The sequence below is a fragment of the Choloepus didactylus genome, chromosome 9 (assembly GCF_015220235.1).
Source record: "Choloepus didactylus isolate mChoDid1 chromosome 9, mChoDid1.pri, whole genome shotgun sequence".
NCBI lineage: Eukaryota > Metazoa > Chordata > Mammalia > Pilosa > Megalonychidae > Choloepus > Choloepus didactylus.
Window position 1 is genome coordinate 112,511,325 of NC_051315.1, and position 14,331 is coordinate 112,525,655.

General features: G+C 60.3%; 2 protein-coding genes across 2 annotated transcripts; both read left to right on the forward strand.

Annotated features, from left to right (window-relative positions):
- The first annotated feature begins 255 nt into the window (after positions 1-255).
- On the forward strand, positions 256-2,335 carry SPEGNB (SPEG neighbor). The gene is made up of 5 exons (XM_037848880.1): positions 256-369; positions 500-627; positions 991-1,298; positions 1,885-2,026; positions 2,197-2,335. The coding sequence occupies exons 2-5, from the start codon at positions 500-502 to the stop codon at positions 2,333-2,335; spliced, it is 717 nt and encodes a 238-aa protein (XP_037704808.1). The 5' UTR covers positions 256-369.
- Positions 2,336-3,099: 764 nt separating this feature from the next.
- Positions 3,100-10,011, forward strand: GMPPA (GDP-mannose pyrophosphorylase A). The gene is given in 14 exon segments (XM_037850203.1): positions 3,100-3,408; positions 3,954-4,014; positions 4,126-4,223; positions 5,121-5,224; positions 5,485-5,671; positions 6,019-6,078; positions 7,113-7,243; positions 8,191-8,325; positions 8,478-8,575; positions 8,740-8,786; positions 9,001-9,024; positions 9,026-9,094; positions 9,257-9,425; positions 9,732-10,011. Coding segments are annotated over 13 exon segments (1,263 nt in total). The 5' UTR covers positions 3,100-3,408; positions 3,954-3,974; the 3' UTR covers positions 9,833-10,011.
- The last annotated feature ends 4,320 nt before the right edge of the window (positions 10,012-14,331 follow it).

A 14,331-nucleotide genomic window follows, 5' to 3' on the forward strand; every position in this document is an offset into this window, starting at 1 on the left:
AGCCGGATGGATGGAAACCCCTGCCCTGGGAGGAGATGGGGCCGCGTCCAGTTGTCCAGCTGTCCGGGCGCTGACGCGCCGTGCACTCCAGAGCCGCTCGGGTTTCCCCCCTGGGTCTGCCGCAGCGGCTGAGCCAGCATCCCAAGCGTCCTCGGGCTAAATAAGGAGCACGCTTGGGTCAGGGGGCGGGGGCTGGGGTCCCGGGGGGCCTTGGGGCGACCACGCCAAACAAGGCAAGGAGGGTAGAGATGTATAAAACCGAGGCCCGGGGCTGAGCACCTGCCCGCGCCCCTACTGTGCGATCCGGAAGGGCACCGTGCGCCTGCAGCCCAGACGGTCGACACAAATCCAGAAGTCGCCCCCTTTGCCGTAAGTCCCGATCCTCAGACCAGCCTCAGATACTCCCACCCCCGGGATGTTCTGAGCAGGCAAAGAAAGGGTCGATGGTTGGAGCTCCTGTCTCCACCAGGAGCCCCACGCTTTTTGTTGGCTCCCCCAGATGTCCAAAGCAGCTCCCGCCAAAAATCCAGCGGCTGCGGCCCCGCCCCCGGGTTGTACCCTGGATATCAACGACCCCCAGGTCCAGAAGGCGGCCATTCGCATCCAGGCCTCATACCGGGGCCACAGGTGAGGTGGCGCCCTGGAGCCTTCGGGAGGAAGGGAACTGGAGCCCCAGAAAACTCGATCCTGCTGCACCCGACCCGAGTGGGACGGGGGTTGCGGTGGGGGTGGGGAGCTGGGCGCAGTGATTTGGACTCCTGGGGTACCGTACTTGGGTGGTTTTGTGGGGGAAATGGTAACTGAGGTGTGAAAAGGTGGCCCCAATATTTTACCAGGATAAAAATTCAGGAGCAGCCCCACCCCACACCCCGTGCAGGGGTCTGGTAGGCGGAGGGAGGTGGGAGGGGGCCGGTGTCCAGGCGGACAGGGCTACGGGCAGGCTGGAGCCGTATCATGGCAGCCCTGGGCCCTGACCCGGCCCGCTGATAGGTCCCGGAAGGAGCTGCGCGAGAAGGGGCCGCCGCGGGTGCTGGAACCACTGAAGGACGTGGTGCTGATCGAGGGCAGCGCGGCCAAGCTGACTTGCCGCATTTCGGCTTTCCCGGACCCGTTCATCCGCTGGAGCAAGGACGGCAAGGAGCTGCGCGACGGGCCCAAGTACCGCTACGTCTTTGAGGACCCTGACGTAGTGGCACTGGTGGTGCGCGACGGCGAGCTGGCAGACCTGGGCCAGTACAGCATCAACGTCACCAACCCCTTTGGCCAGTGCTCCGACTCGGCGCGCATCCTTGTGGAAGGTACGCGCGCCCCCGAGCGCAGCGCCACCGCGCCAAGCAGCACCGCGCTGCAGGCGCCCGCGGCTGCCTGCAGCCGCGAGCTTTTACCGCTGGGCCTAGTCGAGTCGGGATACGATCGTGGCCAGCCCAGCCCCGGGTACAGCTGGCTGCATACGTCCTTCCGCAGCTCGGGATCTGGCCCACCCAGCCTGAAAAGTCCACTGTGGGTTTCGAACACTAGACACCTGGGCCTCAAGGTCACACAGAGAGCCCGGAGACAGACCATTTGACCATGGTCTTCCGCCTCCCGATCCAGAACAATTTCCACTAGCAGGAGCTGTCTCCAAGGCCTCGGGATATGTGTGAACCGAGATTCGGGGCAGAATCTCCTTTGATCCTCTCTTCAATCTTGTGAAGTAGGAAGCGCAGGGATTATTAGTCTGGTTTAACACTTAAGGAGACCAAACCCCAGAAAGGCTAGGGTCACACTGCGAGTTTCAATGCGTCTGGTATTTAGGGCCCGACTATTAGCTCAGTAAGTTGAGAGCTCTGCCCAGCCTCGCCTCCAGGTCCCTCAATGGGTCGCGTTCCCTTCCTCTTTCTCCAGTCCCGGCGAAGATTCAAAAGGGACCGGACAACACGAAGGCGCGCAAAGGCACCACGGTGACGCTGACCGCGGGGATCATGGGCGAGCCTGCGCCCGACGTGGGCTGGGCCAAGGACGGGGAGGACATCGAGGAGGACGACAGGCGAGGGCGGGGGCCTGCGGCGAGGGCCGGAGCCTGGACGGGATGCGGGCCCAGAAACCCGGCGGGAGTGGGGACGCTGGCGGGGGACTGGGAGGTCAAGAACAGAGCTGATTGAATTAGCCCCGCCCAGTGCACGAGTAAACTGAGCCGCGCGGCTTCCCCCCCACCAGGGTGTTCTTCGAGATTGGCAGCACCACCACCACGCTGACCATTCGCCGGGCCACGCCCGAGGACAGCGGCAAGTACGAGGTGTACGTGGAGAATAGCCTGGGCATGGACCAGAGCTTCGCTCGCGTGGACGTGGCCTGAAAGGGACCCTTGGACCCTTCGCTCTGGCTCCAAGCCTCGGGGGGGGTGGGGGGGACCAACGACCCTCATTGCGTCTTGCTTAATAAAGTGCTCTCTCTGACTCTACCTGTCTCCTTTAGCATCGCCATTCCCTGTCTGCCGCGCACCCGCACCCACACCTATTTCAGAACCACACACCAAGGTCACGCAATGCCGGGTCAGAGGAATTTGGGACAGTGCCTAGCCCAGTGCTTCGTTTTACACGCTTTCTCTACCAGTGGAACTCCGGTTTCGCAGCGGGATGGGCGGTGGAGTCTCACGACTCCGCCTTCTCTTCTTTTGTATTCCTCAAGCTCCACCCCCTCGCGGCTGTTTAAGCTCTGGTCCCGCCCCCCTCCAAGTCTGGCCACACTCCCCTTCTCACCTCCAGCCCTGCTTGAACCTGTGACCTACTTCTCTTCTTTGGCTGCTGCCCCCGAGCCGATTCCCGGACTGTTCTGGCTCCTAATCTTAGGTTCCAGCCTCTGCTTCTCAGGCCCCACCCCTCCTCCCATCTAGACCCACCCTCTCTATCCTTTGGCCACTCCCCGCGTTCTCCCATAAAGGGCCACCTCTCTCCTCTCTGAAAGGGAAGGGGAGGGGAAGGGGGAGAGCTAAAGAACTACAATTCCCGGCAGACCGTGCGAAGAAGGTCTCGCGGTTTGCGAGAAGACACGTGCGCGGAAGGAGCAAGTACTAGCGGCCGGCGAGCTGGGGTACAGGGAGGTAGTGTAAAGAGAGCTAGTGGTAGAGGAGCTAGTGGTAGAGGAGCTAGTGGAAAGGGAGCTGGTAAAGGGGTGGAGAAAGTTGCGGGGGGCAGGGGACGGCCCCAGAGGGAGGGCGGACTCGGAGGCCTAGGGCCGACTCTCCCCACGGCCACGCCAGTGGTGGTCCCACAGCCCCTGACTACGCGGGGCTAGTTTTGGGGTTCAGAGGGTCTTAATCCAGAGGCTCAGTCAGCACCAGTCGTCAGTACTGGGGCTTGGGAGATAGGTAGGTTGAGTATTCGGGATGCTAAGGGAATCTGTCTTTGTTTCGGGATTCATCACCAGTAGGTCAGTTTTGGGATTCGTGGTTTAGCATGTAGAGGGTTTTTGCTCTGTAATTTAGGGTTCTTCAGATACAGATCAGTGTTACTTCAGTACTTGGGGTTCACTCCTAGGACTGAAGTCAAATATCTGAGGTTCACTCGAGATTTTAGGTTCAATATTCTGGATTCTCTATTGAGATTCAGGGAATTCAAAGCTTTGGGCATCAGTGGGTTTTCTGCAGTTTGGAGTTTGAGAAAGTGGCTTTTTTGCTGAATTTGTTCGTGGCTAGAGGGAAGTCTGTTGGGGTTCAAGTTGTGGAATGTGAGTTGCAGAATTTGGGAGAAACCTCTGTGAGGTTTGGAGGCCGACTGGAATCTGGGTTGGGATTTGAGATGTGTGGGATTTGTGAGATGTCGTGTCCAGGGAGGGACTATATTGAACTTTGATTTGACCATCCTGAGAAAGTACTAAGTGTTGTGATTTGGGGGTTTTGGGTTTGCTAGGGGTGTGAGTGGGGTTCTTGGTTTGGGGTGTGAGGTCTGAGCCTGGTTTCTTTGTTGGGATTTGAGGTTTAGGTAGCCGTCACCATCATGCTCAAAACTGTGATCCTGATTGGAGGCCCCCAAAAGGGTGAGGAGCCAAGGGAATGACCGATGCTGGGATTGGGGGTGGGCTGGAGGGGTCGGTGGGATGGGGAGCAGAGGGAGGCAGGAGGCTGAAAGATTCTGTCTTCTCTCCCAGGGACTCGCTTCAGGCCTCTGTCTTTTGAGGTACCCAAACCACTGTTTCCCGTGGCGGGGGTCCCCATGATCCAACACCACATTGAGGCCTGCGCCCAGGTAACCCTATCAGCTCCACCTCCCACCTCACCTCTGCTCACCCCTTCACTCGTCATTAACCCCTTTCCCAACCATAGTCTTCTCCCACCTGGCTTAACTCCAGGGGCCATCGTTCACGGGTGAATGGGGCGCCTGGCATTGTGCTGTACAGCTGCCCTGCTTCTTTCCCCCCTACTTTTGTCCCTTGTCTGGCCTCTTCCTGCTCAGATTTCACTCCTGTCTTTAAAGCATGGAACATGAGATCTGGCAGGGATCTTAAAGACAATTTAAAGCTGGAGCCTGGAGAACCTTACAGATTGCAAAGCACAGGACTTGTACCCTTGCTCACCGTGGAGCGTGTTTCTTTTCCGCTTTTGGTATTGGGACAGGCACAGCCTGAATCCCAGCTCTGCCTTATACCTGTTGTGAGGCCTTGAGTAAATATCTCACCCATTCTGAGCCTTGGTTTCCTTATCTGTAAAATGGGGGTGATTAGATCTGCTGTGGGGATAGAGAAGCTTGGAGCTGATGCTTGTAAAGGGCCTTGGTCCAGGCACTTGGTAAATAGTAGCCCTTCCCTTATGCTGATCTCAAATTCACATTGACATAAAATAAACAGGGAAAAAAATGGATTATCCTTTAATGCAGATTAGTAGCCAAATCTTTCTTAGTGTGAGGCCCAATTTAGATGGGGAAGAGGAGAGGGTATAATAAAAGATGGGAGGCTGGGGTCTGAGGCGTCCTCTCACATCCCCATTGTCCAGAGGAGAAAACAGGCCAGAAGGTAAAGTGAGTGCCAGGGGCCCCCAAAGCTGAGACTTAAACTGTGGTCTCTGGATGTCTTGGCCAGAGCCAGGGATTTCCCCAACATTCCCTCCTGTCAGCTGTTTTCCTCCCAACATCTTCCCTTGTCCTCAGGTCCCTGGGATGCAGGAGATTCTTCTCATTGGCTTCTACCAACCTGATGAACCTCTTACCCGGTTCCTGGAAGCTGCCCAGCAGGAGTTTAACCTTCCGGTCAGGTGTTTGTGCACACCGACATCTAAGGGGGCGTGGGGAGCAGGTTGAGTCAGCGTTGGCCGGAGTTCACCCTCACACACTAAGACTCTTATTTGGGCTTCTCTAAATTCCTGAATACAGTGAATTTCCCCATGGGGCTTAGGCAGGAGGAGTATTCCTGGGAGGTGAGGTGGGGGTGAGGTGACGGGTGTCAGGTACCCAGGCCCATGGTGCCTGTCTCCTCTGATCTCATTGAGCTGGCTGTGTGGTCCCTGGGGAACAGGTACCTGCAGGAATTTGCACCCCTGGGTACAGGGGGTGGTCTCTACCATTTCCGGGACCAGATCCTGGCCGGGGCCCCTGAGGCCTTCTTTGTGCTCAACGCTGACGTCTGCTCCGACTTCCCGTTGAACGCTATGCTGGAAGCCTACAGACGCCAGCCTCACCCTTTCTTACTGCTTGGTACCACGGTGAGGGGGCTGGGCGGGCTCAGGGTGCAGTGGGGTGATCCAGAGAGACTCCTGGGGGGCAGCGTAGTGGGGAGGGAGGGGCTGCCTGGCCAGTTGGCATGGTCATGAGCATCGTAAGGGAGCAGTGCCAGACACCCTGGCAGTAATGGAGGTGTCAGCAGGGACCCCAAGCCCTTTGGCTGCTCGGGGAAGGAGGGGGAGGGCAGCTGTCAGTTCTCACCGCGGCTGAAGGCCTGTCACTGGCAGAGCTGCGTGGCAGATGCCAGAGGGGAGGGAAGGAAAGAGAAAACAGCCCTGTGCTGCCCCGGAGCAGGCAGGTCACCGTCTCGGGTGCGTCTGTCTCTCAGGCTAACAGGACGCAATCCCTCAACTACGGCTGCATCGTCGAGAATCCACAGACACACGAGGTGAGAGCAGAGGGGGCTGTGTGGGCGCTCATGCCGTATTGTCTCCCCCACCCCTCTGCCTCTAGACAATACTAGAACGTTATGGGGGAGACCCCAAAGAGGGCCCTCGGTCTTGTCAAACAGGTGGGCCACACCCTCAGCTGATCGTCTCTTCTGGTCTTTTAGGTAGGGGTGTCGTGGGAGAGGTTGGAGAGGGAGAAGGGGTAACAGTGAATTTCTGTACCTGCGGTGCTCTGATAGACGTGTGCACAGGGTGCTGAGGGAACGCAAAAGGGGCCCAACCCAGCCTCTCTGGCAGGCACAGGGGATAGTGCATGCAAAGCTACTGAGGCAGGACATAGTGGGGTGCCTCCCAATAGTGGGGTGCCTCCCAAATCATGGAAGCGGGGGCATAGTTGGCAATGGAGGGGCACTCCTTGTCCCTGAGCCTGACTCTCACACACCCCTTTTATTTGTTCGTATGTCAGTATAAAATGTACCTACACAAATGCACGTGCACACATGCTTACATACATACATATATACATATATATTTTTAAGTTTTGTGCCAGGCACCAGCTAGGTATAAGAGAAATAGATCCAGAAAAGATAGAATCCCTCAGCCTAGTAGGAGAGACAGTGTCAATAAACCAACCATTGCAGTGACACAAGTGTCGTGGGTCCCGGGTTCAGAGGCCAGGGCACCTGGGCCCGAATAGCTTACTGTGGGGCAAGCAAGTGAGGACACAGAAGATGAGTTTTGCAGATGAAGGGATGAGAAAGGGCCTTCCAGGCACAGGGAATAGCATGTGGTGGTGTGGAATTGCATATTGGGAGGTGGGAAGCTTGGCACGTAGTGGAGACTTGATTTTGAAGGCCACAGACGGTCAGCACAGGGTTTCAAGGCAGGCAGAGATCGCATGTGCTCCACCTTTTAGGAAGATCACTCTGGCAGTGGGGGGGAGGGACAGGGAGGCTGGGAGCTTCGAGGCCCTGTTGAGGAATGGTGACCGTGGTCCGTCCGCTCTGCTGAAGCCAGCCAGCTCTGTCCTCAGGTCCTGCACTATGTGGAGAAACCCAGCACGTTCGTCAGTGACATCATCAACTGCGGCATCTACCTCTTCTCCCCAGAAGCCCTGAAGCCCCTTCGGGATGTCTTCCAGCGTAATCAGCAGGATGGGCAACTGTGAGGCAGGCCTCATGGCCCAGTACCCCAAGTCCCCACCGTCCCCCCACCCCAGTCTGTGCAGGCTCCATCTCCACCTGTTCACTTTCCTCCTCCCATTTCTACTTGTCATCTCCAGCCTGAAACTCCCCTGTCCCTCCCCTTCTAACCTCATTCTGTCCCTCTTCCTTATCCATCCCCGTTCCTTCTCTGTCACTGCCTACCCACTTTCCTTCTGGTCCATTTCGCTCAAGCCCTGAGTATCCCAGAGACATGTTCCAGAACAGACGGCAGCCCACACACTTGGGTGCACACTGGCTCGGGTGCTGACACACACAACCTGTACTCTCAAGTCACCGCTCTCCTTGGAGCGTAGCACCCCAGAGCCCTGTTACCTGCAATCCCAGGGTCTCCCCTCTAGGTCTGGGACCTGTTCCTTTCTCTGGACCCCCCACCTTTCCCCCCATCTCATGCCTCATCCGCTCATGGCCAGTGTCTCACTCCTACCCATCTCTCTGCTTCTCCCCCTCTCCCCTGGTCTCTGTCTCTGTCTCTGCTGGGCTGGCATCTCCACCATTTCTCTCTCCTCTTTCTGACTGTTTCTGCCCTCACCAGCTGCCTTGCTCTGGGGTGAGTCTGTCTGTGTTTCATTCCATCCAGGGATGGGGAGGGTGATGGGGAGGATTTAGGAGAGGACGGGGTGGAGAATGTGCAAGTGGGAACCCAGGTCTGGTCCAGTTCTTTCTGGACAGAGGGCTGGGATAAGAAGCGGCTAAGACCCTGGGGCTCCCGTGTGATGGTACCCCAGCCGGGGATGGAGGGGTGAGGAGGTGATGTGCGTGAGGGCTATGGGGTTGGTTCCTGGGATGTGAACGTCCCTTGGGACAGGACCTGACTGTCCTGGAGAGGGACTCAGAGAGGAGTCAGATGGAGTTGGCCTGGGCTCAGCATCCCTTCCTCTCCTCCAGGGAGGGCTCCCCAAGCCTCTGGCCTGGGGCAGGTACCATCCGGCTGGAGCAGGATGTTTTCTCAGCCTTGGCCGGGCAGGGCCAGATCTATGTGCACCTCACTGATGGTTTCTGGAGCCAGATCAAGTCTGCAGGGTATGCAGGGTATATGTGTGGTGTGTGTGTGTGTGCGTAAGGGGCGGTTGGTTCTGATGGGCAGGCTGGGCTGGCACGGGTTAGGAGACTTTGGGGTGGTGGGCACAGGCCCCTGCTGGCCCTGAGCCCTGACCCCACCGTGTGGCCCCCAGCTCAGCACTCTATGCCTCCCGCCTCTATCTGAGCCAGTACCAGTTCACTCACCCCGAACGGCTGGCCAAGCACAACGCAGGGGGTCCACGGATCCGAGGTACCCACCTTGCTCCAGTTCTTAATCTTTGCCCCAACCCAGCCCCCTCTGCCCTCTGAACTGTGGCTCCTCCCTCGATCCCAGAGTTGAAATCTCAGTCCCCGCTCCTCCTGCTCCAGTAGAGTTTGGGGTGTTTGTCCCCAGTATCTCTCTTTTGCTTTTAGGAAATGTTTACATCCACCCAACGGCTAAGGTGGCTACCACCGCTGTGGTGAGTGGTGGGCCCAGCCCCACGGAGAGTGAGGATGGCTGTCAGGATGGGTGGGGGTGGCATGGACACCTCCTGAGCTTGGGGTGCTGGTCACTTTGCTTTGTTACAGTCTGTGGGGTGACCTCAAGCACCCCTTCCCCCTTATCTGTCCTGTGGTGAGGATTGGATGTGGGGATAGACTCCCAGGGCCCACGGTATATGCTCTTCTCCACAGCTGGGCCCCAACGTCTCCATTGGTGAGGGGGGTGACGGTGGGCGAGGGGGTGCGGCTCCGAGAGAGCATCGTCCTCCACGGAGCCACTTTGCAGGTAGGCACCTGGGCACCCGCTACATGGGTGGCACCCCAGGAGGCTGAGCAGGGGCCTGGGGATCCCCACCAGGGCTGAGAAGGCAGACACGTGTGGGTTGAGTGTCTGGCCCCTTCCCACACCTTCCCACCCCCACTCGCCCTGCCCCATTCTCGTTGGCAGGAGCACACGTGTGTGCTGCACAGCATCGTGGGTTGGGGGAGCAGCGTGGGGCGCTGGGCCCGTGTGGAGGGCACCCCCAATGACCCCAACCCCAATGACCCCCGAGCCCACATGGACAGTGAGAGCCTCTTCAAGGACGGGAAGCTGCTGCCTGCCATCACCATTCTGGGTACAGCCCCCCAGGGCGCCTGGGGCTGTGAGGTCGGGAGAAACCTCCACAGGAGCCGGCCAGGGCTCCGTGGGCAGCATTTGTTCAGAGTCGGGGTGTGTGTGGGGAGAGTGTGTGCGTTTAGCAAACATTTACCAAGTGGCTGCTGTGTACCAGGCCCTGTGTGAGTCCCTGGGGGCACAGATGGGCAGGGAGGGATCCCTCCCAAGTGGCAGGGCCCCCCAGCTCCCTGGCCCTCATCTTCCCTCTCATGACCCCCCCACCCCCGCCCCAGCGCCCCTAATCCCCCCCCTCATCCCGCTGCAGGCTGCCGGGTCCGAATCCCTGCCGAGGTTCTCATCCTGAACTCGATTGTCCTGCCACATAAGGAGCTGAGCCGCAGCTTTACCAACCAGATCATCCTTTGAGGGGAGCTACCAGAAGGCCCCCCCATTCCTACCAACGCCCCTGGAGTCTTCTGCCTGCCTGGCCGGCCTCTGTCCAGAAGGGATGGGAGGAGGCCAGGCAGGGCCATCCCCAGCCGGGAGCGTCGAGGGTGGCCACAGACTCCCGCCCCGCTCCCTAATAAACCCTGGTGAACCTTGGAGCCAGCGCTGACTCCCGCTTGTGCCTGGGCTGGGGGTGGGGGCGGAAGGGGGGCAGCTGAGTCAGGCCCCCCCACATTAGCATTTAAATTGGAGTCGTTGCTGCGGGCTCATGAATAATGAATCCAGAGCCCTGGTAAATCTCCCCTCCCACCGCCTCAGCCTTTGGCTGCTCTGGAGGAAAGCCCCCAGGCGCCCCTGCCCTCCTCCCTGTTCCTCTTCACTGGGCCTGGCTCAGGCTCCCGAGGGCAAGGCTTCCGAAGGGAAGGGTGGGGGGCACTTCGGTTGGGAAGCAGGGTGCATGCGGCGGGCCCAGGAAATGGGACCCCCAGGCCCGGGGGCTGGATCACCCGCAGCCTGCTCCCCTGGCCTGTTTTCCGCTTTGCCAGCTCCATCTGCTCCCAGCCTGGCTCTTGGCGGGCTGTGGGTTTCTGCCCTGCCCGAGGTCTTGTGTGCCTGTCTCCCACTCCCCTGGCAGGCAGGGTGGGCATGAGCTGGTGCCACTTTCCCTAGAAACATGGGGCAGGGGGTGCTGTTCTGGAAGGGTCCTTGGGGAGTTCTCAGCCCTCCTGTCCACATTCCAGAACCTTCAGAGAAACCCAGCCCTCTCTCATGTTTGCCCATGACCCTCGTGTGCTCCTCCTGGTGCCCCCCTTTCCCCAGCTGTGGGTGCAGAGCTTGGTTGCCAGATGAGCTGGTAATGATCGTAATCTGCTAATTGAGAGGAATCTAATTACCCGAAGAGAATGGGGGGGCAGGGCGTGGGTGGGAGAGAGGAGGGGGTCTTGGCAGCAGGCAGGGGTGGCAGCGGCAGGGTACCGGGCCTCAGCACCCGGGTTGGGACAGGGCCCGGGATTTCACAGCTTTGTAGCCAGGCCGTTAGGAAGGAGGCGAGGTGGGGCCTGGACCAGCCTCCCCCCCACCCCCACCCCCAGGCCCTGCAGGTGGCTGGGAGCCGTGGGAAGTGACCTGGGTCCTGTCGGTTCTCACCTCTGCTGCCCCCAGCCCCTTTCCCCCTTCCCTCCCGCCACCTCCCTCCGGGCCAGGCTTTGCTGGGGCTGGGAAGAGGGCTTGCAGATGCCAACCCTGCTGGGGTCATCTCCCCGAGGAAGAGGTTGGGACAAGGGAGAGCCATCGGGCCGGGGTCTGGGTCCCTCCCCCCGCCTCCTCCTAGTCCTGACCCTTCTGTTCCGAGTGCTTGGCAGAGGCCATGGCAGCTTCATCATAAATATGATAATTTAATTATTTTCTCAGCAAAACACCGTGAAATCCAATAAGTCTGTGTCAGGCCCTGGCCCCCGGGAACCTCCCCTCCCAGGCCCAGTGGGGGTGGGGACATGGTGGGGGGAGGCACTGGAAGGGGATAGGGTCAGGGTTTAAGGTGGAGTGAGCTAGTGAAGCTGAGGTCTTTGCAACATGCCCCCCACCCTCAGGCTAGTGGAGTCACTGTTGTGTGTGTGTTGGGGGTGGGATCTAAGAGCAGTTGTGACACCCCACTCTTCTCCAGCTGTTGGCTGCCTTGGGAGGGACCTAGGGACCCATCCATACCTAAGGGGCTAGATCAGAGCCCAAGATGTGGGACGAGTCACCCTCCGGAGGGGAGAGAGCCAAGAGCCCTCCGCTCCACCTTGGGACCCTGCACTCAACCTTCACTGGCCCCGTAGAGGTAGGGCTGTGCCGGCCGCAGGGAACAGTTGAGGGAGAAACAAGAGGGAACTGGGGTGGGAAGTGGGGGATGAGCGGGGGGAGGGATGCGGGGGAGGGGTGCGTTCCTGCCATTAGTGCTTTTTTTGGTTTCCATAAAAAGATTATTCTGTAAAATCAGCGAGGGGGAGCGAGCTGGGGGCCTGGGAGGGGGTGGGTCCCTGGCACCAAACTGGATGGGGCGACAAGGGAGGAGAGCTGGGGACAGGGACAGTGTGGAGAGAGATTTGGATGGGCTTCAGGAACCCTGGGGGGGAGCCAAGGACGCAGGTGGGGGGAGGCTGGCCAGGACAGGCGGGGCAGGAGCAGGGCCCCCCTCTGCCTCCTGCCTTGGCGGGGCTGCCCAGGGGGGCCCCCCGGGCCGACCCCTTCTCGCTCCCCTCCCCCTGGCACTTAGCAGCCATTTCCGGGGGAGCAGATTGCAGCCCCCTCCCCCTCTCTGGGAAGCAGGCACAGCTGGGGCCCCGCCACATCTGCCGCATCAGCACGGAGCACAGCTGGGTGTGCCCAGGGCCGCCCTCCCCAAAACACAAAGGGAGAAAGGCGGGCACCGAGAAGAGCCCAGACCCCCGAGACAGACACACTGACACCTCTGCCAGCAGACGCGCTCCTTGAGGCGCAGCTACACCCACCAACACACACGCTCCCTCGTGTGCGGGGAGACAGGAGATCTGACAAACACACAATTACTCTGCCCCGCCTACCACCCCCGCTCCCCTCCCCCAACTCCTCCTCCTCCTCTTCCTTCCCCTCCTGGCTCCCCACCGCCACCACGGCCACCTCCCAAGCGCCCCCAGCTCCGATCGGAGGGAGCAGCCCCCACCCCACACCTGCCCCAAGCACACCCCCCTGGGACGCTTGGAAAGCAGGAGGACAGGGGGGTGGTAAAGGGTGCCCAGATCCAAGGCGTGAGCCCAGGGGAGCCACCCGCCCTCCTGCAAGCACACACCCCTCCCTGCAAAGAATCCCCCTCTGGGCAGGCCGGCTGGGCATCCCTGACTGGGCTCTTGGTGATCCCACCAGCCACCTCGAGGAGGCGCTGCGTCCCTCTATCTCTAGCCTTCGATGAAGCTGCCCTTGGGCCGCGCCTCCCAGCACTTCGCCACCCAGTGCCAGTACCCTGTCTGCAGTTGTGCACCCCTCCGCTCAGCCCTGCTCCCCGACAAACACGGGGTATGGGGCCGTGTCGGGCAGAAAAGACCTCCTCTCCACAGCAGGGCCTCCCTGGACCAGAGGATCGGAATCCCTTCCTCTCCCAGTCTACGACCACCTCTCGGCCCCCTTCGCAGCCCTCATTTTTCCCACTCATCTCCTCGGCCCTGGTGTCTTCCCTCAGCCCAGTGCTCCCTGTCCCTCCCCACCCTGTGTCCCACTCCGCATCCCCTCCCCTGCCCCTCAGCGCTTTAATCCCTCCTGCTGCTGTGCTGCCTTATCTACTCCCAGCAGCTTTCGCTGCTGCAAAGCCCTCTCCCCCCTCCCCTGGATCCTCTCCCCACTCCTTCCCCAGCTCTCTCTGCTCCCTGACCACCTGCCCACCCCTAGCCTGTCGCTGCCACTCAGGCCCCCATCGTGGCTCCCGGCTGGCACCACATCTGCACCCAATGCCCTGTGCCCTCTCTCCAGCCTCAGCTCCACGCTTGCGAGCTGCCCACCCACTCCCGCACTGGCACCTGCCCATCCCCACCCTTCTCCGTGGCCTCTCAGAATCTGGCCTCTCCAGACCCCGCTGACTTTGTCAGTTTCTGTCCAGCCAGGGTTTTTTCCATCTTTCTTCTTCCTTCTCGACTCTCCCTTTTCTGGCCCCCTCCCCAGTTCCTTCGGATGCCCCCTGGTCTTGGGCCTGGCCCCCCTCAGTGCTGGTGACCCACTCGGCCTGAGTCCTCACTGGGGGTGGAGGTGTTGGTACAGCCCCTAGGAGGACGCGGGTGAGGGGTGCCACGGGCTGGCGGGCAGTGGGGGCAGGGCCTGGCAGTGGGATGCTAACCCTCTTCAGTCGCCTCAGATCACGTCCGGGCCACCCCCCCTCCCCTCGCTGGGACTCTCATTAACCGCTTCTCCTGCCTCGTCCGCGGCATAAATAACCCAGATAAATCAGCCGCCGTCCGCCCCCCGCCCCTCGGCCCCCGCACAGCCCGTTTGTCACCGCCGCTCGCTCACCAGCCAGGCCTGGCCCAGCCCCGGCCCTGGCCCCCCCATCCTTGTCCCTTCCTGCCCACGTCTGTCCCACACTGGCTCATCCCCTTGTCCGCACCGGGGCCCAGCCTGGCACAGGTGTCTGGACTGGGGTGGGTGGCCAGGGAGTGTCCCCTGGGAGCAGGGGAGGCTGGGGACTGTCTCTACAGGGCAATGCTGTCTAGGAGTTTAGGGGTCATACTGTTTATGAATGGGCTGCGGGCAGGGGGTCTGGGACTGCAAATTGTGAGAAGGGGTAGATACGGCTCAGCTTGGAGGGGGCCCCGGGCTGGGAGAAGAGGCAGAGCCCGAGAGCCAGGGTGCAGGAAGGGCCTCAGAGGTTCCCTTGCAACCCCCAAGCTGGGTCCTAGGAGGTCTTTGGGTCTCCCTTTAGAGCATTTTGCACAAATAAAACCTCTAGACGCTTTCCCAGGTGCCCTGAGCCA

What these genes read in the sequence shown, in the direction of transcription:
- SPEGNB (XM_037848880.1), top strand. Translation starts at nt 500, where the DNA reads ATGTCCAAAGCAGCTCCCGCCAAAAATCCAGCGGCTGCGGCCCCGCCC. An exon ending in GCCTCATACCGGGGCCACAG is followed by an intron (nt 628 to 990) that starts GTGAGGTGGCGC and finishes GCCCGCTGATAG; the next exon opens with GTCCCGGAAGGAGCTGCGCG. An exon ending in GACATCGAGGAGGACGACAG is followed by an intron (nt 2,027 to 2,196) that starts GCGAGGGCGGGG and finishes CCCCCCCACCAG; the next exon opens with GGTGTTCTTCGAGATTGGCA.